Source organism: Zingiber officinale, chromosome 5B (genome assembly GCF_018446385.1).
Source record: "Zingiber officinale cultivar Zhangliang chromosome 5B, Zo_v1.1, whole genome shotgun sequence".
Taxonomy (NCBI): domain Eukaryota; kingdom Viridiplantae; phylum Streptophyta; class Magnoliopsida; order Zingiberales; family Zingiberaceae; genus Zingiber; species Zingiber officinale.
In genome coordinates this window covers 123,823,814-123,850,477 of record NC_055995.1, presented here as the reverse complement: position 1 = coordinate 123,850,477, position 26,664 = coordinate 123,823,814, and the positions used below count along the sequence as shown (strand labels likewise).

Sequence of the window (26,664 nt, the reverse complement as noted above, 5' to 3'; positions counted from 1 at the left end):
GGATGGTTCTGAGTAAAACCTTCTAGGTGGCTGCTATCATTGAGAAACTGCCTCCCGGTTGGAAGGACTTCAAGAACTACCTGAAGCACAAGTGGAAGGAGATGAATGTGGAGGAACTCATTGTTCGACTTTGCATCGAAGAAGACAACAAGAGTTCAGAGAGGAAACTGTTCTCTCAGGCTACTGTGAAAGCCAACGTGGTCGAGCTCGGTCAAAGCTTGAAGCAGAAGAACACCAAGTCTTCCAAGATGGGACCCAGAGGAGGCATCAGCAAGAAGAAGTTCTCTGGGAAGTGCTTCAACTGTGACAAAGTGGGTCACAAATCTTCGGAGTGCAGAAAGCTGAAGAAGAAGCAAGAGGCCAACTTGAACGAGGGACCAGAAATGAACGACCTCTGCGCTGTGGTCTCTGAGTTGAACCTGATTGGTTCAATCCCGCGACAATGGTGGATCGATACTGGAGCCACCAGACATGTGTGCTGCAACAAGGAGCTGCTCCACAACTTCGAGGAAGTCACTGGAGACAAACTATTCATGGGAAACTCAGCAGCCTCGAACATCATGGGCCAAGGAAAGGTGGTGTTGAAGATGACCTCGAGCAAGGACCTCACTCTGAACAATGTGCTGTATGTTCCGGAGATTCGGAAGAATCTAGTGTCCGGATCACTGTTAAGCAAGCATGGCTTTCGCATTGTTTTTGAGTCAGACAGAGTTGTATTGTCCAAAAATGGAATGTTTGTAGGAAGAGGCTATGTATCTGATGGGATGTTTAAGCTCAATGTAATGGTCATTAGGCCCAAGATAAATAAAAATGAAAGTTCTTCCACTTATATGCTTGAGTCTTCGTATTTGTGGCATGGTAGACTAGAACATGTTAACTACGATGTGTTGCATAGATTAATAAACATGCAAAGCATACCTACATTCCACCTTGACCCAAAACACAAGTATGAGATTTGTGTTGAAGCGAAAATGACAAGGTCATCCTTTCAACATATTGAAAGAAATAATAAACCACTTAACCTAATCCACACTGATGTGTGCGACCTAAAAGGTACACCAACACGTGATGGTAATAAATACTTCATCACTTTTATAGATGATAACACAAAATATTGTTATGTGTATCTTCTCAAAAGTAAGGATGAAGCTATAGAGAAATTTGCTCTCTATAAGAATGAGGTTGAAAACCAACTTAATAGGAAAATTAAGGTGATTCGAAGTGACCGAGGCGGTGAATATGTGTCACCATTCGCTGAGTTGTGTGCTGAACATGTGATCAGACATGAAACAACAACTCCATATCTCCTCAGCAAAACGAAGTTGCTGAGCGAAAGAATCGAACTCTTAAGGAGATGATGAATGCTCTTCTATTAAGCTCTGGATTGCCAGAGTCCATGTGGGGGGAAGCTGTGTTAACAGCTAATTACCTTTTAAATAAGGTGCCCCGGAAGAAAATAGATAAGACCCCTTATGAGTTGTGGAATGGAAGACAACCATCCTACAAATATTTACGAATGTGGGGGTGTCTTGCCAAAGTGCTGGTACCTGATCCGAAAAGGATTAAGATAAGACCAAAGACTGTTGATTGCATATTTATTGGATATGCACATAACAGCAGTGCTTATCGATTTTGTGTGTATGAGTCACACGTACCGGAGATACACAAGAACTCGATAATCGAATCGAGAAATGCCTCTTTCTTCGAGCATGTGTTTCCGTATAAGACCCGTGAGGATGCTAGCTCCTCAAAACGGGCAACCGAAATACAAGGAGAAGAAGATGATGATGATGACGAGGAACCCGTGGAGGTTGAGCCTAGACGGAGCAAAAGAGCTCGGGTAGAAAAATCCTATGGATTGGATTTTATCACTTTCATATTGGAGAGTGAGCTCCGAAGTTACTCAAAAGTTGTAGGCTCTTCTGATGGACCTCACTGGAAAGAGGCAATTGCATCTGAGATAGAATCTATCTTGCAAAATCACACTTGGGAACTTGTGGATCTTCCTCCGGGAAGTAAACCACTAGGTTGCAAGTGGATCTTCAAGAAGAAAATGAAATCAGATGACACAATCGATAAATACAAGGTCAGATTAGTAATTAAAGGATACCGACAACAAGAAGTCCTTGACTACTTCGATGCATACTCTCCAGTATCGAGAATAACTTCCATTAGAGTATTGTTGGCTATTGCTGCTCTATGGAATCTCGAAGTACATCAAATGGATGTAAAGACAGCCTTTCTAAACGGGGATTTAGAAGAGGAAATCTACATGGACCAACCTGAGGGGTTTTCTTTGCCAAGACAGAAAACAAGGTCTGTAGATTGATGAAGTCATTATATGGCTTGAAACAAGCACCAAAGCAGTGGCATGAGAAATTCGATAATGCCATGAAGGAATATGGATTCAAGATCAATGAATGTGATAAATGTGTCTACATGAGAGCCACAGAGAGTGACTATGTCATCTTGTGCCTCTATGTAGATGACATACTTATCATTGGGAGCAATGATAAGATAATCAAATCCACTAAAGATATGTTGAACTCAAGATTTGACATGAAAGACATGGGCCTAGCTGATGTGATTCTAGGAATTAAAATTCTTAGAACGACAGAAGGACTTGTTCTTAGTCAGTCCCATTACGTGGACAAGATTCTTGAGAAATTCACCAAGGGTGATACTGCGTTGGCACAAACACCGATAGATACGAGTCAACATCTTTCAAAAAATCGAGGTGAAAGTATCTCACAGATAGAGTACTCTCGAGTGATTGGAAGTCTAATGTACTTGATGAGTTGTACTTGACCAGACTTGGTCTACGCAATAAGCAAACTGAGTAGATACACGAGTAATCCCGGTGTTGAGCACTGGAAAGGGATAACAAGAGTACTGAGGTACTTGAGGTATACTCGTGAATATGGACTGCACTACACGAGATATCCTGTTGTGATCGAAGGATATAGCGATGCAAGTTGAATATTTGACATAAAAGACTCTAAGTCTACGAGTGGATATGTCTTCACTCTAGCAGGTGCAACCATTTCCTGGAAATCTTCTAAGCAAACCGTAATAACCAGATCCACGATGGAATCTGAGTTTGTAGCTCTTGACAAGTGCGGTGAAGAGGCTGAATGACTACGATAATTCTTAGAAGATATTCCTCTATGGCCGAAACTTGTGCCAGCGATTTGCATACATTGCGATAGTCAATCAGCAATCGGTTGGGCACAGAGCCATCTGTATAATGGTAAGTCTAGACATATACGTCGTAGACATAATACCATTAGACAACTACTCTCAACTGGAATTATCACTGTTGATTATGTGAAGTCAAAGGATAACCTAGCGGATCTGCTAACCAAAGGGTTAAATCGAGAGTTAGTTGCAAGCTCATCAAGAGGAATGGGCTTGATGCCGTTGTCAGCGATCAGTGCAGAGGACACCCAACCTATGCTGACTGGAGATCCCAAAAACTATGTTCAAAGGGACAACTAATCTGCACTGACTAGACACACTGTGGGGGGGGAGCCCAATGAAACAGTGACTAGACCAGGATAAGCCGATGGGCTTTTAATGATCAAAACGAGTAGATGATAACTCTTGAGGGATCACCTATGTGAGAAAGAAGTGGGGTCGTTTCGAAGAGAATTGGAGGCACAATTCTTAGAGCTTCTTACAGAACCAGGCGTGTTCATGGCCAAGAACGAACACACTCATGAGAACTGAGTTGTATCAGGGAGAGTCTTGGGTGAGATTTATCACTGCTTACATAGACGGCAGTATAGTTCAAAGACATCGTGTCTACTATCAGCTAGTAAGCAACCATATCTTCACAAGGGAGGGTTCAAAGGGTAAAACCTACCTATCTTATATTTGACTCAACTGTTGAATGCTATCACATATCCTGTTTTCCATTCATGTGGGGGATTATTGGAAATGTGAATGGAATAAAGAGGTGGACATGAAGAGACTCTATTGTGCATGGGTTTAGTCCCACATTAGAAGTCTCTTGACTTTATTGTTGGTTTAAATTATGACACATGCATTGACGTTGTAAACATATGCATGGGGAGAGACTCTCTCACGCGTGAGTGCGCAGGGGTGGGTGCAAATCCAGGGCCCGGATTGTACTGAACCAAGGTTGACTCGTGCACGAGCACGACTTACGCATGTCGAATGCCGGACCGGTTGAGGTAAAATTTACCCAAAAGAATGAACCAACATATTGCCACTTGAATCCTGCTCAAGGATGTAATGGAAGCATTAATATGAAATTAATGTTGATTCTGTAACGTCTCGATATTAATGGCGGCAATAAACTCATTAATCGTGATTTCGTAACGTCTCAGTATTAATGGCGACATTAATACTGAGATGTGCATCCACCTTCGTTCCCCTATTCTTTTCTCTCAGTCGTGCATCCGCTCGGCTAAACTACTTGTGATAGCACTCAGGTGCATTCTTAGTTCGCCACGAACAACCAGTGTTTGGTTGCGTTCGTGGTTTTGCCATTGTATTCTGGGAAACAGACGATTCGATAAAACCTCGAAGCACAGCCGGAGGTGGGACGAATCTGTTTCAAGGAAACTGCGTCGATCGCAGGCCTCGATCCGCTGCTCTGTTTGTCCGCTCGGTGCCTCGGTCCGCTGCTCTGTTTGTCCGCTCGGTTGGACTCTTCATCTGCTGGGTCGGCCACTCGCCCTTCTGATCTGCCCGACCGGTCTCCCGCTCTGCCTGTCTATCCTTCAGTCTGCTCGGACGCTTTGATTGCTCAGACTTTGAGGTCAGAAAATCAGCCCCTGCTGACAGCCTGAGATTATCTGCTCAGATCATTTTAACTGTGAGTTGAATTTAATTCGAGTATTTAGATTCAGTTAATTTCCTGTAAATCTTCGGCTACAGATTATTATGTTTGCAACACTTTCAAGTAATTAATCTTTTCTTACATTGCCAAAAAATTTCTACACGAGATTCGTACCATTAGAAGACCTGACTGACATATATAATCTGCATGTGTGTGAGAAGGATAGATCACCTGGACACCTTGAAGCCTTGCCATATAGAAGGCACACTGGTTATCTGACAGAGAAGAGTGCAATCATATATATGTCCCTGTGTAAGAACATCATTTCTTCTCTTTAATTTCAGAGCTGCAGAAAGTCCTCTGTAAAGGAAAGAGCCACGCCACGGAGTGTGAGAGAGGAGAGAAAGAGCATCCGATAAATGATAGATGATCTCCCTCTTTTTCACCTCGATCTGTCTTTTGATGATTCAAGAACCTCCATGGGGTTGATGCCTAAAGAGGAAAGTGATGAAGTAGATTTATGTGCTTAAGATTCTTTTAAGTCTTCTTTGCCTCTTTTTTTCTTCTTCTTCTTGGAAATTTCAAGCTTTTGAAGCACCATGATGGGGTATCCAAATCTTGATCACTACTACCATGAAGAGCTTCATAGTCTCCCTTCCTTAGCCACAGCTCCGGATTTCTACGATCTTGCGAGCAACAAGATACTACTGTAAGTGTTGGAATTGAAATCTCTACTTTTCCACTTCAATTCCTCCGTTCTTTCACGAACAGCTTTAATTGTAATACTAATTGGATGGCGGACTAAAATTTTATGCAGGAACTGGAGTGACGCCCTATCAAATGCCAATGGCGGAGAGTTGTCATCCAACCAAAGAGATCGGGGCTTAAACCATGAGGCATCACTTATAAGCTCGCAAGTTATTCAAGAGCTAGGATTTCAGTACTGGCTTGTCAACAAGGAACCAGTAGTTATGAACCAGCTGCCCCATGAAGAACATTCACGCCAACTCAACCTAGAGAAGGTGAAAGAAGAGTTGGGCCTTCAGCCGTTGCCGGGAAACTTGTCGGAAGGCTTGAGCTTCGATGTCTACAACTACATGACGCCGGCAACTCCAGCACTGGGGTGGTCTTCCTTGGATATGGTTCTTCCCGCGCTGGAACAGTTGGCTTCTGGTCTTGACCACCATCCGCAGGAATCAATTCCGGGTTCCTTCCTCGTCCACCAAAAGGTGGGTACATGCTCTCCTTTAGAACATTATGTATCCAGCTCAGCTCAATTGCTAGAGATTTAGCAAAATTTTCAAGCAGAATTCGATTGAAGGTAGTATCTCAAACTCACATCTTGATCCTTTCTTTAAACAAAAGCAGACACTCGAACAGTAGTTACCCTATTTGATATTTTTAGATTTATTAAAATTAACTGTCAAACATTTTATAAATTTTAAATAAAAATAACCTTCTTACATGACATCTGTTAATTATAAAAGTACGAAAGAAATATATTAAGATTCATAAAGTTCAAAATGATCATTTTTTGACCATTCATAAAGTTTCACTGATATATATTATGGGTAAAATAACATGATCAGCCAACGGCAATGGCTTTCTAACTCTTATTTAGCATTTACTTTTCCCTCATCTAGTTACAATTTCTCCTAAGCTCAATGTTTCGATTTCACTGTTAGTTTCAGGACCTATAGTACCAATGGAAATAGAGTACATCTCTTTTCAGCTTTACTGAATGACATATCTTTTGATAAAGTAACAGTGATGACAAAAAAAAAACATGAGAGAAAGTCATTGTTGCTCTTTAGTTTGCTTGCTAACTTCTTTCTCTAACTGCTGCATACTTTGAAGATGCACTCTTTGATCAGTGGGATAACAGAAGAAAACAGAGCATGCAATTCTACCTGGGAACGAAGACCATCTCAAACACCACCACTCAGAAAGCCTCGGTTTGACCAGCGCTCTCCTTTCTCTCCTTTAAAGGTATGTGTGTGCATATATACAAAGGAACTTGGAGGAAAATGACTGACATAGAGTTGAAGCACAGATGCATTTTTGAGTTTTTTTTTCTTTTTCTTTTTCTTTTTCTTTTGGTTTCATCTTTGATTATTTTAATCTTTTCTTTTTCAAAAAAAAAAAGGTTCGAAAGGAGAAACTGGGAGACAGAATAGCAGCATTGCAGCAGCTGGTGGCACCGTTTGGCAAGGTAAATTAATGATTAAATACAAAAACACTCTATTTATTATTTTTTACTTAAAAGACAATATTATCGATTATAATCATCAAATCATGTCCAATTTCTTCTTCATATTATTCAGAAGAATAAATATACATATCAAATTAGGAAAAAGAAGATAAAAAAAGAATGGATTAGTAATAATAAAATAAGATAAAATTTATTTAAATATATATGATAATATAATAGAAGATAGAGTTCAATGGCGGTTATTGTTGTTGTTGTATTATTCAGAAGAAGCATTCCTTTCAAGCCTAGTTACGATGTGTCTTTCAGCGCGTCATTTATATTATGTCCTTAGGCCTTTCAATCTTCCAAAATATCTACATGCCCTCTAAGATTGGAGGCACAAGATAGCTAATTATTCATTGTAGTCGTCTGTGTATAGACCTCAAGATAGTTGAAGAAATATATGTGAACTACAGACTGTAAAACTATGTTCCTGAAGTGAGTTTACTTTTCCTTTCCGAGTACTTACCAATGGAATTCATAAGAACTATGGCAGTAGAACTGCATTTGAGTGAGGGAAGAATTTGAAATTAGCATTTATGTTTGATTCTTTTATGTGACATGGAGATGGAGTAAGATTTAGTGAAGCATATATTTTGTAAGAACAGCTGACTTTCTTTCTTTACGTTCTGTTGCAATTTTTTGTTTATTTTTTAAAAATGGGTGAATCCAAATGGGCATATACACATGCAGACAGACACAGCTTCAGTGTTAATGGAGGCGATTGGGTACATCAAGTTTCTTCTGGACCAAGTCGAGGTAATTGTTAATCCCAATATATATATGATAATACACCTGAACTGATTGATGTTTTATTTTTATGTGTCAACTAATATAAACAATAAACTGTGTTTGCATTTGTCTTTCCTCAATATACGCATTTCCCAGAAGTTATGTGGAAGATACATGAAATTATCTGGCAATAAAAGATCAAGAACAGCATTGCAAGAGGCATGTATCAGTTAAAACTATTCATTTTTTCTAAAATGACTACAGCTCATTATGGATTTATGGTTATCGATTTACTAAAATGTTTTTTTTATTACTAGGCGTCAAACTTGGAGAGTTTGGGGCCAAAGCAAGATTTAAGGAGTAGAGGACTTTGTTTAGTACCATTGTCGTGCACATCATACATGACAAGCGAGCAAGGAGTTTGGCCTCCCTCAAACTATGGAGGAACTGATTGAATTTTACTGCATTATTGTTTGTGAAGAGTTTTAGGTTTATTTTAAGTGACTTGCTAGTGACTGATTCCTCTGTGTTCTGTTTCCTGTACGTCTCCATTAGTTTCTTCCTGCATATCATCCATTTTTCACTTGTAATACAACCAGGCCAGGGCGTGCAACAAGTTAATGGAGCAGACTTGTATTGTCTTCCACTGAATGCAAAACTGAATGATCTGTATTAATACGACAATATAAATCAATAAAACAAAAGTGAAACTATCAGAGACCAACATGAAACATTCAGGACTCAGATGAAAAGATTGCATTTCATTGAGGGAAAAGAAATTCTAATTCCCAAACTTTCCTTGGAACGATGATGACTGGAGCGCTGCTTTCCAATGGTGGAAGCAGCACTGAAACTGCCAAAGATTAAGCAGGTTGCGACAGAAGGAAATGGGGGGGAGCTTTTCAAGTGGCTTAAAGCTTTGATTCTGTCCAAGTGTTTTGTTGCTGAAAATATACAAGTACAGAGAGTGAGGATATATCAAAGAGTTTTACGCACATACCCTGGACCCAATCTATCAGTGACTCTTCCACCGTTATTATGTAAATATAATTAAATTCTGTGGCGGAGCGAAGAATTTTATTATTATTTTATATTTAGGTATTATATTTTAATTTTTTTTACCATTTCTATCTTATATATATATTTTTAGATGTGAGTCTATTTAAAAATTTTAGGATGGTGAGTTTTAATAATTTTTTTAGAATTTCCTTCATTTTCATAGGTATTGTACTTTATATATTAAGATTTTTTTATTTGGATCTTAGGTATTGAATCTATATAAACATATGTTTAACTGTTTTTTATTTAGATCTTAGATATAGAATCTATTTAAATATATGTTTAACTGTTTAAGGATGGATCTTCGGTTAATAAATAAAATTTATTTATTTTTTGATAAAATCTAGAGAACAATAGTTATATCTTCTTCTCAAACCCTCCTTTTATTATTCTGTCCGACGTCAGTTGGTGTCAGAGTTAACAGATTTCGATTTGAGGAAGTTGTGAATCACATCCATTGGAGGGTCATTATAGTGGTGCTCGTGGTCGTGTCAGACATGTTCCAACTAAGGAAGTCTCGCACCGTGATCGTAACATCCAAGACGTGATTAAGGATTTATAGAGACAAGTTACTGATTTAACCTAGCGTGTGAAGATTGAGGATCTATAGAGCAAGTCATATATTTAACCCAGCGTGTAGTGACGGTGACGCAAAATCGTGAAATCGTGAGGTATGTGGTCAAGAGGATCGACATGGAGACCTTTGATTTCAAATTGATCTACTCGAATTCTATGGTACGTCAAAGACAAAAAATTTTATTTATTGGATCAACAAAATAGAGTGGTTCTTCGACTATAAGTATGTTTCAGATTGGATGAAGTTGAAATAGATTGTCATTAGACTCAAGGATCCGGCATTGGCGTAGTGGGAGCACTTGCATCACTCGCAAAATAAACAGGGCAAAACCAAGATTAAGGATTGGAAGAATACGAAGAAAAAGATAATAGATTACTTTCTTCTTTTTAGGTACACTCAAAATTCATTCCAAGGACGATTAGTTTTTGCCATGAAGAATGATAACTTCGATGCTCGAGATAACCTTGATGGATTTGAAGATGATTTGGAAGAAATTGATGAGGTATTTTATGATGATGGTGGTCCTGAAACTTTAATCATTCAAGAGGGTTTGTTGATTGAGAAAGACATGGGAGACGAGACTAAGACGGCTAATGATCCAATTTATGACAATTATGAAGTGGACAAAGTGCTTGATGATGATCCTTTATTTATTTTTATTTTTTTGGATTCATATTTTGTTTAGCAAGATAATTCTGAACCTTTTATCAAATTATATCAAGCAATTGATTGTAGACCAGTTGAGGATGACCTAAAAGGTAAGATCGAAGAGATTTACAATGTGACAGAACTATCAAGGTGCAACAACTATCTTCAGGCTGTGCTGAATTCATTTTTGAAGATCTCCCTTTTGGAGTACCCTTACGATTGCTATTTCCAACATTATCGTTATTCTTTGAAAGCAATTAGATATTACATGAGATTTGCAATAATGATTTCAAAGATTGTTACCACTTAAAATTTATCGTGAATATACGTTTGTTGATTAAAAACAATCATTGTGAGTTAGGTTGCAAAGAATAATTTCAGAAAGAAATTAATGCTATAATCAAGAAAAACAAAGCCAATCAAATCTCAGTATCCGATATTGATGAGACATTGAATAAATAGATACAACATATTTTAAAATTTTAATGTATTATGTTAACAAATTAGAAGGGGGATTCTAGTTGTTAGCAAACTAGAAAGCACAAGGAGCCCAATTCTAGTACAACTATGTTCATCATCTGAATCGATGAGGATTCTCAGATCCTAATAGTTGTTAGTAGATTTTATTGATTGTGTCAGATGATCTTCCTCTAAACTACCATCTGATATTACTATAAACTCTAGTATAAGTTATTTCAACTTAGGATGACTAATACAGGAAGATCCAAAAAAATATTATTATTAGTAATTTTTATTATTTTAGTATTTAAGATTTTTTTTGATGTTTTAGAAATTTTTAATAATTTCTATCTTTTTTTTCATGTTTTTTTTTTAATTTGAGCCCGTTTAGAAATTTTAAAAGGATGAGTCTATCTTTGGTAATTAAATAATTTTTTATTTTCTGAAATATCTCTCTTCTTAGTTCTTTTCTTAAACCCCCTTCTTGTCAAAATAATCGTTATTACATAACAGCTTCAAAGTTTTCAACGGTCTTGATTAGTCCAACTTTAATTGTGAAAACTAGCACTAAAGTTGATCAATTCCAACCAAACTCAAGCACAGTATTATTTTTCAAATGCAATGGCGTTTACTAGGAACAATCGTCAGTCAAACTTTTGAACAGTACTAGTCAAACTTTAATTTGAAAACAAGCACTAATTAAAGTCTTTTCCAAAAATAGTCAAACACATGATTATTTTTCAAATGCAATGGCCAGTTTACTATGAACAAGTCGTCGTTTTATTTTTCAAATGCACCCAAGGAAATGCATTTGAATTAAGTGCACGTGATGCTAAAATTTAATAGTGGGCGTGACGGCCAAGATCAATCGCATTGCGTGACTGATGCGGTGGTATAAGGAGCCCATGATTTAAAGGTGAAAAATAAAATAGTCGATGTGGATGTTAAAATCAGGACGATTAAAGGCATGGAATCGTTGAATTTGATCGAGCGCGCGAATGGTAAGTTGATCGGGTCTGAAGGATTTAATAGGGCATGACTGTCTACTGAAACACTATATCAAGAAGGTCTATGTAATGAAATATATAGGTATACATTATTTGTAATTATGCTTTTGTTATTGATATTGTTCTCTTTATATTTGATCATTATTAATGACTGATTTGAATTTTGAAGGATCAACCTCGGAGACTCCTTTCCTAATTGGACACTGACCTTCTTAATTTTACTGAGCGAAACGAAATCTTCACGTATGATTGCCATAGAACCACATTCTCTGTCAGCTATTCACCCTTAAAGACAGATCAATGACCATGATGCGCCGCAACAATTCCCACAGATACAAATAAATGAAAGTTATTGTAAGTCTCTGTTAATTCAGTATTATCAGATTATGGTTAAAATGGCTACCTCCAAACGTGGACATTTTTTGTGCATGCAAATGCAGAAGCTGGTACAATAAAATATTATAACACTATTCATGCAAATGTATATATAGATTAAACTTGAACCACAAATTAACCATATTATTAAGTTCAGGGATGATCTAATCCATTTGGAATCTCTAGTGACTAAATGAACAGCAGGACGTCGACCTTCTTAGATTACAGGATATATATCTTGTTCTTATCATTAATAAGACTAATTTCACAATCTTATCGGAGACATAGCAACCACCACAGAAGAGAAGGTATGACGAGACAAAGCTGCGCCATGGCCGTCCGTGATGTAGCCAATGCCCATGTTTTTTCTCTCTTTGTACAGAGATATTCTAGCATATTGTGGAAACAGGGAAGAAATCAGGTGTGAGGGATTAGTTAGTCAAAGCGCAGCCGGTCGATGATCCTCCACCAATTAATCTATTTACTGGGACAGTCAGATTTGATCAGTGCAAGGCCGGTCAAATATATGTCTACATTCTTTTTTTTTTTAATATTTGGTATGTTTTGCGTCGTTAGTTTACATTTAAAGCAAATTAATCCTCCAAACAAATTTAAGTATGATATATAGTTTGTGGAATTTAAATTTAAACACTTTTTTAAAAAGCATATAATTTTTATATTATTTTTAACTTAATAATTTTTTATTTATAATTTATCTTATTATTTTATTAAAAATTTCTCCTTTTTACTAAGTAACTTTGGCGAGGTAAAATGAAAGTATATTAATGTTCTTTTTATTATTCATATTGAAAATAATTCTATGATTTATTAATAATTTTTATAAATATATCAATTAGTGTTCTAGAGTTTGAGACTCAGCTATAGTGTATTATTGAGAAATTTTCTTATTAATTAATTAAAAATTTAGAGTTTTCTTTAATCCAACATCTTAGAATTGACAACATTATGAACAAAGAAGATTCTAAAAATATATTGGGTAAACGATGCTAAAAAATATGCTTTTCTCAACTTTTTGGCTAATATCAAATATGATATTAAATTAATTTTTTATAAGAGAGGAGTCTGTTACAGTAGCTTGTTGTTAGAATTCTTGAGCGTCACTCTAGCATTACATTATTACATGGGTTTGACACACTCTTACCTAATTTATGGACATTCTTTTGGCTAAGATTAAGTGTAATATTTATTCTTATCAGTTTAATTTTTGATATAAATAATTAAATTAATTTTTTTTTTATAAAAGAGAGTATATTACCCGTATGTATTCATGTATTATATTATACACGTAAGCAGGAGCAGAGCTACGTATAATTTTAGTGAGATAGTTGTCCTACCTCAATTTTTTATAACTCTTAGAAGTATATATAATTATAAAAATAATAGAGTTTTACCTTACTAAAAAAAATAAATAAAAGTAGAGGGAATCCATAAAAATTAAAACTATTTTTTATAAGTGAATTCTTTTTCCCTCAAATTTCATCTTGCATTGGCCTACTTGATATAAGGAGCATAGCTCATGTAAGTGTGTGCACAGTCACTAATGTTAATTAAAATTTACTACTAACTTACCTCACTAAATTATTTGATGATACTTTTAAATATTTAATGGTATCCATACATGTTTTATTTGATTAATGTATTTTGTTATGTTGAAAAATTATTAATTGTATATTTATAAATTATTGCATTTAAAATATATTTTTACGATAATAAATTAGTTGTTTTCCATAATTTTAAAGATTTTTTTATTATTGGTCAACATTTATCATTTTACTTATTATATAGTTGTGGTATTCTCAATGACTTACCGGCGCCCCACCTAGCATCGTTAACCGACGTTGCTGCTTGGAATCCTCCTCAACGCCGGAACTCGACGGTCGCAAGTAATCCGCCACCTCTCTTACTTATAGATGACTTCTCCACTAATTGATCCAACTCCAATTCCTTCCCCCTCCTCTCTTTCGTATACAGACAGCTGCTGCACTTAGCTTGCCAAAGACGAATCATAAACCTTCAGAAGCCACAAGCGGAGAGAGTGAGGGAGAGGAAGATCAGAGATCATGGAGAGCCTGTGCCAGCTTCCTGCCGCTCCCAACACCCTCGCCTTGTCGAGGGGCCTGGCCAATGGCCGCCGGAACTTGGCCCTGCAGGCGAGGATGAACAATGGCAGCGCAGGCTTCAGCCACGGAAAAAAGACGGTTTCCATCCAGTCACGGAGCAAGAGGTGTGCCGGAATCGCTCTCAAAGCAACGCAATCTCCACAAGTCGAGCTCACAAAAGAAGCCCAGTTGCCAACCCTCCCGGTAATAGACCTCGGCTGAAAATCAATCAAGAATCAAGATCCTGCCTTGCGTGCGTGCATGCATGTACTTTCTGCTTACTGCTAGCTCATAAATTTTTTAGGCGAAGGTTGAGGAGAAGAACGAGAGGTGGGAGACGCTGGTTAAGGAAATCAAAGAGATCTTCCGGTCGATGAACGACGGCGAGACGAACGCTTCGGCTTATGACACTGCGTGGGTGGCTAGGATTCCGTCCACGGAGGAACCGAGCAGGCCTCACTTCCCGCAGACTGTTGATTGGATTCTCAAGAACCAGTTGGAAGATGGCTCTTGGGGAGAGCCCACTTACTACCTCGTCTTCGATCGATTGATTTGCACTCTGTCATGCGTCCTTGCACTCAAAACCTGGAACGTTGCAGAAGACCAGATAGAGAAAGGTACCACACAATATCTTTAATTAATCAATATATATATTAATGATTTTGGCATGTGAAATGAATCATCGATCTACAACTTAATTGATCTTGCAGGTCTAGATTACTTGAGGAATCATGTGGATGAAATAGAGACCGCGAGCGAGAGTCTGATAACTAGCGGATTCGAGGTTGCATTTCCTTCCATGTTGAACGAAGCCAAGACTCTGGGCATCGATCTTCCATATGATCGTCCGTCCATTCAAAAAATTGTCCAATTTAGGGAAAAGAAAATGAGCAGGTGACTGATTAATTAATGAGTATAGATTAATTAATTACTGATTTAATCGGCAAGGAAAATCGAATTCAACGCAAACTACAACTGATCTGTGGCAGAATCCCAGTGCAAGTGATGCATTCAGTGCACACGACGCTGCTATACACGTTGGAAGCCTTACAGGAAGTCGTGCAATGGGACAAAATTCTCAAGCTTCAATCTGCAGATGGGAGCTTCCTCAGCTCTGCTTCTTCCACGGCCGCAGTCTACATGAAGACTGGTGACAAGAAATGCCTTGAGTTCTTGCAATCTGTACTAGACAGATTTGGAGACAATTGTAAGTTATCCCTATCAAAATTTTAATTGGTTTTGTTTTCATCTTCGATCGGCAACTTCTTTAGTTATAAATTAATTTCATTAACATGGCGAATTAAACAGTGCCCTGCCAATACCCAATCGACCTTTTCGAACGCATCTGGGCCGTCGATACGATCGCGAGACTTGGGATCGACCATCTCTTCAAGAAAGAGATCATAGAGACGCTTGATTACGTTTACAAGTACGACCAGTATTTTTTAGATTCAAACTAGACTGGTTATACTTAAACTCATTACGCTAAAGAATTTAATTATCGATGGTTGTTGAATAGATATGCTGGGAAACAAGGCGTTTCTTGGGGCAGAGACAACACCGTTCCTGATGTTGACGATACGTGCATGGCCCTCCGTCTGATGAGGTTATATGGCTACCCTGTCTCCTCAGGTATGCAACATATATGGTGCATAAGTTCATTATTAATTTCTTATGAGACTTATTCCAACGTAACTAAGAGTCACTTGCTTGCAGATCTGATCGAGTTCTTCAGAGACGACGATGGCAATTTCATATGCTTCCCAGGCCAAACGCATCGTGGAGTATCAGACATGTACAACTTGTACCGCTTCTCTCAGGTTGCCTTCCCCGGCGAGAAAATTCTGAAGGAAGCCGAGTCCTTTGTGGAGACATACTTGAAGGATTGCGTGAAGAACAACAACGTCGACGACAAGTGGTCCTGCAAGAAGGCACTGGGCAAAGAGGTTGCTCGTGGCTTGGAGTACCCGTGGAGGAGGAGCTTCCCCAGACTTGATGCCAGGGAATACCTTGAGCATTATGGAGACAGCGATGTTTGGCTCGCCAAGACCATCTACCTGTGAGTAACAATCAATTTTTAATTCCGCTTTGTTAATCAATTACTCCCCTTCAAAATTTAGAAAATTAAGCGACTTGTGTACGTCTCGATATTTAGGATATACAATGTGACAAATCCGAAGTACCTACAACTTGCCAAGTTGGAGTTCAACAGGCTGCAAGCAATATACAAGAAGGAGACGGATTCCATTGCAGAGTATGTTGCGCTAACTTCTTAATTAATTTTATTCTTTCATTTTTGGGCTTTGAAGCAGTAAGAATCCTAACAAGTATATATGGTTAATTTAACAGTTGGTGGAATAGCTATGGACTAGAAGCTGCCTCTCTGTCCCCCGAGCAGCTTCACTTCGCTATCGCTTCTACACTCTCTGAGCCGGAGTTTGCTACGAGCAGAATAGCCTACACCAAGTTCAATTCCATTGAAAATGTTCTCGTAGATCTGTTTTACAAACATGAATCCACTGAGGACTTGAAGTTGCTGTGCCAAGCAGTTGAAGAGTAAGTAGTGGGAATCATGCTGGATGCTGCCCGTTCTGAATACTGTTTAATTAATTTGATGTGGAATGAAATCACTGACTAATTATCTTGTGATTTATTTAATTTACAGGTGGAATCCCTCGCTGGCTCTTTCACTTCCAGCTCAATTGCAAACAACATTCAATGTTTTGTATGAGACTCTGAATGAATTAGCAGGGGAAGCCAGTAAAGCCCAAGGGAAGGATGTGTTCCCCTACTTCCATGAACTCGTAAGTTACTATTAATTGCAAGAAACTTTTAGTTTTTCATTTTAATCATTCTTAATTAGAGTTAAATAATTAACTGAAATTCCTTGGTGAAATAATGACAACAGAGGAAGAAACAGATGGAGGTGTACATGAAACTTAGGGAGACTAAATTAGGAGGACAAAGCGTGGAACACTCATTGAAGGAGTACATCGACCTTGGCAAGAGCGAATTGGGCGTGGCCGTCAGATTACTGCCTTCCGTGTTTCTGATGGGAGAGCGTCTCAAGGATTTGGATCTGCTTTGCTTGAACGAGAAATCCAGACTCCAGGATCAACTCTCCGAGTTCTTGAGACTGTACATCGATGTCCAAATGTACAACGTATGGCATTGAATTAATCGGACTCGATACAGTAATTGCATGCTTTCTCGAGTTATCGAATTAAACTGATCACTAATCGTTTTAATTTGGCGCATGCAGAACTCGCTGGTGCCAGATGGGAACAACGCTGTGGTCTTGAGCATGAAGGAGAACAACTGCACGGCGGAGGAAGCGTTGGGCCACGTAGAGGCGAAGATGGAGGCGGCGTTCGACGAGCTGGTGCACGAGAGTCTAAAGCCGAGCTTGGTGCCGCGCAGCTGCCGGAGGTTGATGTTTGAGCACGCGAGGATCACACAGTTCTTCCTGCACGACGACTTCACCTCGCCGGCGCATATGCAGAAGATCGCCGAAGCCATGCAACGCTTCTACACGCCTGTTCCGATCGGTAGTGCATGAACGGAATAACGAGATAGTTCAGCAGCATATTAATCAGAAATTGATTTCTGTTTAATATATTTAGATTACCATCACAATCATATTTATTATTAATTTCGGCTGTAAAATAATAAAAAAAATCAATTAAATATATTATAAGGGGCTGAATTTCTTATTGAAGTGGTAAAAGCTCAAATGAGACTTGGCCGAAGATATATGAGAGGATGGATATTCGATTAATTTAGTTAATTTGATATTAATTTTGTATAATTTTTTTTATTATTATTTTAAATAAATTTAGTTAATTCGGTGTTAATTAAAATAATTAATTCAATTAATTCAGTTTTAATAAAATTTTGATTTGATTAGGTTAGCCAAAACTAAATCGGTTTTCGGTTAATTCAATTAATTTATGGACCGAATTAACCGAATGTTCACCCCTAATGAGACGACCTCTAAAAATAGTTTGTGGATGTTGATCAATTTTAGACCGGATAAAATCCCTGAGACGGTGGTATACATGGCCTCCCATTGAAATTCATTCATTTCTAGCACAAAAGACAATTCCATCTATCAGTCGATCGGAAAGGATACAAGAGGAACGGGTCGGAGAGAGAAAGTAATGAGATTTTTAACATTTGTTGGAAGATGCATTTTCTCTAAAAATACAGAGCCTGTTCGGGCTTAGCTTGGAGAATAATGATGTCTGGTTCAGATTTCTTGGGATCATAAAAATAATAGAAGACATGAGAATCAAAGAGAAATGACATAATTAAAAGAGAATGATAACTCCACACAGTAATCTCATGGAGGTTGGGGCTAATTATTGTGTGGAAGTATCGAGAGATTTTGAAAAAGAAGGGGTGCAATGGAAAGTGAAGACCGACTAGAAAGTGATATTTAAAAAGGGTAATGTATCCTACTGGAGGAAGATTGGAACGATCATGGCCTGAAGGTATAATGATGTGGTGGTCGTCAGGGAGGTGATGAGTGAGGTAAATCTGGTCCACATTTCTACTGTTAAAGTCCAAGCCAGTTGAAGCATACTAAAGGTTGGAGATGGCAGAAGGGGGAACAGTGGCCATGAAAAACGGAAGAAGGAATTAAAGGAGATGTGAAAAATAAATTTACAATGGAGAGAGGAAACCATAAGCAAGCAAGGGCGACGACAAGAAGGGTTGAAAGAGAAGTCGCAAAAAAGAATGAAAAATAGATAAGGGTAGAAGGGAATGCTCAAAACCTTAAAAACCCTAGTAATACTCAATGTACGAGAGCTATCCGATTATAGGAAGCTGGAGAGAGAGGAAAAATCAAGGTCGTTAAATTCAAATGACCATCTATCACATCAAATCCTAACAGTAGTCTGTCACTTCCGATATTCTTTTACAGACATGTGACAAGTGGCATAAAAGGATGGTCTGTTTTTATTTGGGGTGTGAATAGGTAATCATCATTATGGTCAAAAGACGTGCTTACCGCACTAAGCTTTAGTTGTGAGTGATGTGCCCTATTTTCGAGATGCAAAGTATAATCGTGGGGGGATGACGTCAGCTTAAACTGAGTGTCCGATTGGGAAATGAGAAAACAAAAAACATAAGTGTTTAGTCAGTTAAGCTTATAGCTTCATTCGACTAGATTTGAAGGAGAGGCTTATGATAGGACACATAAGGTAGGGCCCCCGGAGTGGTGTCGAAGTCAAGAAAGCTGACTTATGTATCGATCAAAGTCAAGGAAGGTTCAACACTCGGGGTTAGCACTGTCACATGGCTCAGTCGAATATTCCAGCTGATCAGATCTTTTTGTCCGATTAGATTCCAACCCCCCTGGCTCGATGGAACCCTGAGTCATCTTAGTTCAATTTAGAACCGAGTCCTCAAGGATGCTAAGTCCTCATGGAGGTTGAGTCCTCAAGGAGGCTAAGTCCTCGGAGAGGCTGAGTGCTCAAGATAGTCAACATTCCTTAGCCGACCCAACCCTGTATGAGAATAAGGTCCGATCGGACGTTAGAGGGGACTCGACCGACCTACCATCAAAGCATATTAATGACTCATCAATCCAACAGCTTAATATTCCTTATTGGACATTTTATATAATCGTTGTCAGAGAATTAAGGTGGCAAAAGGTGACTATGCTCGCCCCAGCCCCCGAAAATGATAATCCCAGTTAGCCTTATTGACTATCCTTGGGAGTGACCGGCTTGACCCTACGGAAGTTTCCCACCGACCATCAGAATAAATCGGGAAGTATAAACGATGACTAACCTAGAAGCCTAGCATCCTTCTGTCTCTAACAGCTGCATGCTTTCAAGATGCACTCTTTGATCAGTGGAGTGACCGAAGAACACAGAGCATGTAATTCTACTTGGGAGCAAAAACCATCTCAAACACCACCACTCAGAAAGTCTCGGTTTGACCTGCGCTCTCCTTTCTCTGCTTTAAAGGTGTGTGTATGTATATATACAAATGAACTTGGAGAAAAATGACTACATAGAGTTGAAACACAGATGCATTTTTGAGTTTTTTTTAGTTTAATCTTTGATTAATTTTTTCTTTTTCAAACAAAAAAACAAAAGGTTAGAAAGGAGAAACAGGGAGACAGAATCGCAGCATTGCAGCAGCTGGTGGCACCATTTGGCAAGGTAAATTAATGATTAAATACAAACACACTCCATTTATTCTTTTTCAATTAAAAGACAATATTGTCGATTATAATCATCAAATCATGTCCAATTTCTTCTTCATTTTGTTCAGATGATGCATTCCTTTCGAGCCTAGTTATGATATGTCTTTTAGCGCGTCATTTATGTTATGCCCTATATAGAGATAGGGATGTAAATAAACCAAACGGTCCGCGAGCTATTCTGAGTTCTATTCGATAAAAAGCTCGTTCGACTTCGTTTATTTATCTTATCGAGCCGAGCTCGAGCTCGATTTCGAGCTCGACAGTTTTATCGAGCCGAGCTCGAGCTTAAAGATATTCGGCTCGTGAGTTCGCGAACATATTCGTTTATAGGCTCGTGAGCCAAAAAACGAGCCTTAAACCGAGCCAAAAAAACGAGCTCTAAAATGAGTTAAAAAAATGAGCTCTAAAACGAGTCTTAAAATGAACTTTAAAATGAGAAAAAAATAAGCTCTAAAACGAGCTCTAAACGAGCCCGAAAACAAGTCCGAGCTCGTTTAACGAGTTAGGCTCGTTAACTTTGATAATTGAGCTCGAACTATTCGCGAGCTTGATAATTCTAAAACGAGCCGAGCTCGAGCCTTGTGATAAAAGCTCGATTTGAGCTTGAGCCGAGCTCGAGCCCGAATATAACTTAAACGAGCCGAGCTCGAGCCTAATACTGTTCGGCTCGTTTACATCCCTACATAGAGACATAAGATAGCTAATTATTCATTGTAGTTGGCACGACGAATAAGCTGATACCTCTAAAGTTGGGTTCGATATTAAGAAAGTCAGTTGATCAGTGATTCTGTCCGGAATCTGAGTTAGATAAGGGCAAGTTGAGATGTCGTTGGTGTTGATGGAGAGGCGACGCGGACACCCTTAGCGTGTGCGCCCAAGAAAACAAACTCCCACGAGGGACTAACGGGTGACAATGATTAAATCGGCGGTACTTGGGATTTGCGCACACTCAGACAAGCACATGGAGCGTTAGAGACCAAAAAATAGAAAAAAAGTCCCCGGCGCAGGTCCTCCGACGCTCAAGTCAAATACTTTTTCCCCATAAGAATAGTGTACGAAGGAAAAAGAATTGTAGAAGACTAGTGCGAATGTGCGCGTACCTGCGCAAGGGAGAGGACCTCCCTTTTTATATGACCATGCGTACCTTTGAAGTCTGACCGCTGTCAGAGAATGTCGGGTCGCAGGGCTTGTCGACTGATGGAGGATACGTGGCACCCTCTTATGGATTGAGAAGGTCTATTCACAAATGACTGTAGACCATTAGAATATTTCTTGGCATATGGCAGTTATTCCCTGACAGACGGTTATGATTTGCTGACATTGTTGTTGCCTAGTGCCTTTTGTCCCGCTCGGGTTTAGTTACGGGCAGTTCAGGTTGACCGTTAAGGTGTGGCACCTGGCCCGAGTCTTGATGAGGGAGACGAGCTACGACGAGGGTCCCATCTTTCACGCTTAGAGTACTGAAGGGCCGACCAGGAGTTGTCTTACTTCAAGTACCAGGCCTGTCTGTGCAGATTGGGTTGAGGAAACCGGATCAGTCGGGGGAGGTCAAGGCTTACTCCTGGTCGTATCTCATGTCTCTGATCTGGGATCATGATTTGTCAGTACTCGACCGGGAATTATACTGCTGATGACGTCAGGCGGTCTAAGTCTTTCTTTCCCCTAACTGTTGACTGTCACGCCCTCTTGACTTCTGACTGCCACGCCCCCTTGACTTATAGACGTCTGGCCATATCGTACCCCACTTTTATACACCGTATCACAAGCCTCCCCTCCAAGTCTAGTCGAAGGAGGCTCAGGTCTAACTGACTAGACCCTAGTCCTTTTGTCACTTCCTTCGGCTTTTGCTCATACTATTCTGGCCAGGTGTTATTGGCGCTTGTATTAAGGTCATGATTTGGCAGGTCGACCGGGAGGCCATTGATTGCGAGAGCATACTTGCTTATAACTCGTGCAAGAGAAAACATCTGGAAGCATGAGAGCATGCTCACTTATAATTTGTGCTCGGGCGAGAGTCCGAAATCTCGACCGAGAGGTCATTGGGCGTGAGAGCATGCTCACATAGATCTCACGCTGGGGCGAGAGTTTGGAAGTGTGAGAGCATGCTCAGTTATAACTCATGCTGAGGCGAGAGTTTGGAGCCCGACCGAGAGGTCCTTGGTCGTGAGAGCTTGCTCAATTATAACTCGCGCTGGGGCGAGAGTCTGGAGCCCGACCAAGAGGTCGTTGGTCGTGAGAGCATGATCACTTAGAACTCACACTGGATCGAGAGTCTGAAAGTGTGAGAGCATACTCACTTATAACTAGCGTTGAGACAAGAGTCCGGAGCCCAACCGAGAGGTCATTGGTCGTGAGAGCATGCTCACTTAGAACTCGCGTTGGGGCGAGAGTCTGGAATCCCGACCGAGAGGCCATTGGACATGAGAGCATGCTCACTTAGAACTCGCGTTGGAGCGAGAGTCTTGAAGCGTGAAATCATGCTCACTTATAACTCGCGCTGATGCGAGAGTCTAGAGCCCGACCGAGAGGTCGTTGGTCGTGAGAGCATGCTCACTTAGAACTTGCGCTGAGGTGAGAGTCTGGAGCCTGACCGAGAGGTCGTTGGTTGTGAGAGCATGCTCACTTATAACTCACGCTGGGACGAGAGTCTGGAATCCTGACCGAGAGGTTGTTGGTCATGAGAGCATGCTCACTTAGAACTCGCGCTGGGGCAAGAGTTTGGAAGTGTGAGAACATGCTCACTTATAACTCGTGCTGAGGCAAGAGTCTGGAGCCTGACCGAGAGGTCATTGGTCATGAGAGCATGCTTACTTAGAACTTGTGCTGGGGTGAGAGTCTGGAATCCTGACTAGGAAGTAGTCTCGAAGCCTGACTGGGAAGTGGTCTGGAAGCCCGCCTAGGCAGTGGTCTAGAAACCTAACCGGGAAATAGTTGTGGATTAAAGGAGATGCACTCATGTACTTAGCCTGATCCCCCTGCCATCATGAAGCATATTACATAAGTCATCAATTAAATTTGAATCATACCCTGATTCCGAGAAAGGGATGAGGCGACAAATTTTGATCAACGCTTCCTGCCGCCTTCTACTCCATTTCCCGAGATAGTCGTATGAAATTTTTGATCCTCAAGGCATGGTCTCCCCGAGGTATGGTGCCACTATTTGCATATCAACTCATGATTTCTCTGTCCTTTCTATCATAAATATCATTTCATAGGGAGTTGACATGTGCCCCCCGAACTTTTCTGGTTTTAATGCTTTTATGCACGCGACCCCAGGTTGCTTCTTCCTCTTGATCTGGCGGCTATCATGAGCCCCTTCATTTTGGTTGTCCAGCTCAAATCCCAATGCCCCTTAAGGGTTTTGGTTTAAAAACCCTAAAGGCCTCCAACAGTTGTTCATCAGCGCTTCATCTTCCTTCAACCTTTCCTCCTCTACTTGCTTACGCTCGTTCGCTTTTCCTTTCGTGTAAGTGCTTCTCATCTCTTATCTTCTGCCCCTTCATTTGTTGATTCGATAATGGATGGAGAGACGATGGTGCCATGGTACACATATTTTCGTTCAGATTTGGATAGGAGTGACCTCAGGTTTATACAATCTAGTTTGCAGCTTTCCAAAGCATATACGCTTCGCCTTCCAGGACCTGATGACCATCCTTATCCTCCTCCCACCAGCTTTGTGACCTTCTTCAAAGATTAACTTCTCAGCGGTCTCTGATTTCCTATCCACTCTTTCTTCTCTTCCTTGAGTCAGTACTTTGATATCCCCTTGTCCCAGTTTGCTCCTAATTCCTTCCGCGCTATGTGCGGAATAGTGATCTTGTGTCGCCTGTATAAGATCCCCTTGACTCCTCAACTCTTTCACCATTTTTATTCTCTTAGGCGATCAGAGCCTGACATCTTCATGGTGCACTCCAGGATCGGGTATAGATTTTTCGAGGGTCTACCTTCTTCAAATAAAGGCTAGAAGTCCCACTTTTTCTATGTCCAATTGTCTGAATCCGTGACTTGACCTATTGAATGGCGCCTCAATCTTCCCCTCTCCGTTCGAGTTGAGAGACCATCAACACCAACCCGCTTGTTTGACTGCCTTTGGAAAGCTGGACGGAGTGCAATTGCGGCTCTCTTCTCTGCTATGGGTGAGTGTGTTGTATACTTTCGGACTAAGCCTCATCTAGACGCCTCTGAGCGCACCTTTTGGTAAGATCACTCGACTTTCCTTACATATCTCCACTAACTGAGGTATTTTCCTTTGTTTGTAGAAGTCGTCATATTTCGAGTCTTCACCCTCGACTCTTCCGCGATGCCCAGCCCAATCCTGCGGAAGCGGGGTAGAGAGATCATGGGAGGCTAGGAGGTTCCCTAGGCCAGGGCCTCAGTAGGGGCTTCCTCTCAACAGTCGGGGGACCCTGAGGCCCCTGAAGCTGAATCACTTCCCATCAAGGCAGCTACTGGAGAGAGGGCTCCCTCCCCGGCTCTTAAGAAGTGCTTATGGCTTCAGCGTAAAAGACGGTGTGTCACTCCATCAGTCCAATCGTCACCCCAGAGGCTGCCTATGTCACGAGGAGCCTCCAAGGCCAAAACTCCTGTCCGGGTGAGCACTCCACTTTCGTCAGAGGCTACATCCTCTTCTCCTGTCTAGTCCCCATTCAGGAGCAAGCAACCACCCGAGCGGAATGCTAGCTCGGGACTGTTATGCCTTCTGCTCCTCCATCCTCGAGCCAGCAACTGCCTTTGGCTTCGGCTCCTACTTCCTCTTCTCACCCCAAGGAACACCTCAAAGGGCGATATACCTTCACTTCTTTGTTCCAACTGCCATCTCTCCAGGTGCTGGGCCCCATTCCTTCTGCCATCACCTCCCAAATACGATCAGGTGTAACTTCATGGTGCCCTGGCCCATTCATGGAAAAGCACGACCGACCAGATTTTGGAATGCCCTCAACTGGACTTGGCCGACCAGTTCTCCCAACGATTAGTGTCGGCATGTTTTATCTGCTTCCTTTTCGTATTCTTGAAATACTGCTAATCCTGCCCGTGCTTTCTACAGACCTGTGTCATGGGGCTGAGCCTATCCCAGGATATGGCCGGTCTTCACCGAGAGAATGAGTCCTTGAGAGCTCGCATTTAAGAGATGACGTCTCCTATGACTGCTAGCCGCGCTTTTGACCTGACAACCACTGAGAGCTTGATCTAATCTAACCTGCAGGTGGAGGAGGAGCAAGCCTGAACTGCCAGGAGCATGACTCATGCAGAGTAAGAGAAGGTATAGTCCTTGTAGACCACCCTGAAGACCAACGAGTTCAAGCTTAAGTTTGAGGGCCTGAGGCGCGTCCAGATCCTGGCTGACTTAGAGGCGAAGGAGACAGAGGTGACCATCTTCTCTTCGCAACTGAATGAGCTCCAAGAGGCACATGACTCTCTGAAGATAGACCTGGCGGCTAAAACGACAGATTTATCTGCCAGCACTGATCGGGAGGCCTCCCATCAGAAGCAATTGGAAGTGGCTCAAGCTGATCTTAAATCTGTGTAGGCGGATCTTTCAACGGCTAGGGCAAAGACAGTGGCCACACGCTAGGAGTTGGCTAAGGAATAGGACGATGCATAAAAGGTCGGGGAAGAGTTAAAGGATTATCAGGCGGGTGAGAGCTCTCATCTAACAGCTCACAAGACCTCTTTCTTAGCCTCCAAAGAGTTTGGGTCGAAGATAGGCACCCTCATCGACCAAATACTTTGCTATGATGGTGCAGGGGCCTTGCTGTAGTTGCAAGAGAAGGGCTTGCTCCAGTCGACTCCCCCTGAAAACTTCCTGGACCAGACCTGTCTCCTCACCGAGGTGCTCGATGAAGCCATCCCTTCCTTTGAATAGTTTGTGTTCTCTTGTAGCTGTCTTTATTTTGGGTGATGATGTAAAGCTTCAAATTTCTTCGAGACTTTAATCTGGAAATTTCTTTAAGAAGTCGTGTAAATGGTTGTGTGGATGGACATGTTATCAGTGTGAAGTGTGGTGCTAGAATGTCCAAGGGGAGCCCGTCTAAGACCTTAAGACATTTTACTTTATGTGCCTAAGTAACTTGTCAAGTGTCTGACCTCTCCGTGGATGCCTGGTCAGCTTATCATCCGGGCAAGCCTCTGCGAGGGTCATTCCACCTGATCGGGGGCTTACTCCTTACTGGCCGCTCCATCTTCCCGAACGGGTTACATAGTATAACTATTGGATCAGTCATGAGCCTCGATAATCCTGGGTCGTCTTGCCAACCAGGGTGAGGCTTACGGTGGCCTCGCCTATTACCGAGGCCATAAAGACTTCCACTCCAATTTACCATGTGCCCTTTTATCTGCCTTTTTCTGACAAGACCACTTCCGCACCATATTTTAAGGTGATCCAATGACCAACATTACTTCCATGCCTATA

At 40.7% G+C, this 26,664-nt stretch overlaps 2 protein-coding genes and 1 pseudogene across 2 annotated transcripts; all 3 read left to right on the top strand.

Annotated features, from left to right (window-relative positions):
* Positions 1-5,046: 5,046 nt before the first annotated feature.
* Positions 5,047-8,489, top strand: LOC121987826 (transcription factor bHLH110-like). The gene is made up of 7 exons (XM_042541549.1): positions 5,047-5,516; positions 5,625-6,036; positions 6,665-6,796; positions 6,954-7,019; positions 7,752-7,817; positions 7,947-8,009; positions 8,108-8,489. Exons 1-7 carry the CDS (start codon positions 5,407-5,409, stop codon positions 8,243-8,245), a joined length of 987 nt encoding a protein of 328 aa, XP_042397483.1. The 5' UTR covers positions 5,047-5,406; the 3' UTR covers positions 8,246-8,489.
* Positions 8,490-12,931: 4,442 nt separating this feature from the next.
* LOC121988023 lies at positions 12,932-13,076 on the top strand (annotated as a pseudogene).
* Positions 13,077-13,856: 780 nt separating this feature from the next.
* LOC121985760 (bifunctional levopimaradiene synthase, chloroplastic-like) lies at positions 13,857-17,614 on the top strand. The gene is made up of 12 exons (XM_042539383.1): positions 13,857-14,239; positions 14,340-14,652; positions 14,746-14,929; positions 15,025-15,242; positions 15,344-15,464; positions 15,555-15,667; positions 15,752-16,094; positions 16,191-16,289; positions 16,385-16,591; positions 16,701-16,839; positions 16,944-17,198; positions 17,298-17,614. Exons 1-12 carry the CDS (start codon positions 13,997-13,999, stop codon positions 17,592-17,594), a joined length of 2,532 nt encoding a protein of 843 aa, XP_042395317.1. The 5' UTR covers positions 13,857-13,996; the 3' UTR covers positions 17,595-17,614.
* Positions 17,615-26,664: the final 9,050 nt, after the last annotated feature.

Excerpts from the sequence above, each read along its gene's own strand:
- LOC121985760 (XM_042539383.1), top strand. The coding sequence starts at position 13,997 with ATGGAGAGCCTGTGCCAGCTTCCTGCCGCTCCCAACACCCTCGCCTTG. Across the intron at positions 14,240-14,339 it reads CCCAGTTGCCAACCCTCCCG|GCGAAGGTTGAGGAGAAGAA; the intron begins GTAATAGACCTC and ends TAAATTTTTTAG. Across the intron at positions 14,930-15,024 it reads AGGGAAAAGAAAATGAGCAG|AATCCCAGTGCAAGTGATGC; the intron begins GTGACTGATTAA and ends GATCTGTGGCAG.
- LOC121987826 (XM_042541549.1), top strand. The coding sequence starts at position 5,407 with ATGATGGGGTATCCAAATCTTGATCACTACTACCATGAAGAGCTTCAT. Across the intron at positions 6,797-6,953 it reads CTCCTTTCTCTCCTTTAAAG|GTTCGAAAGGAGAAACTGGG; the intron begins GTATGTGTGTGC and ends AAAAAAAAAAAG. Across the intron at positions 8,010-8,107 it reads CAAGAACAGCATTGCAAGAG|GCGTCAAACTTGGAGAGTTT; the intron begins GCATGTATCAGT and ends TTTTATTACTAG.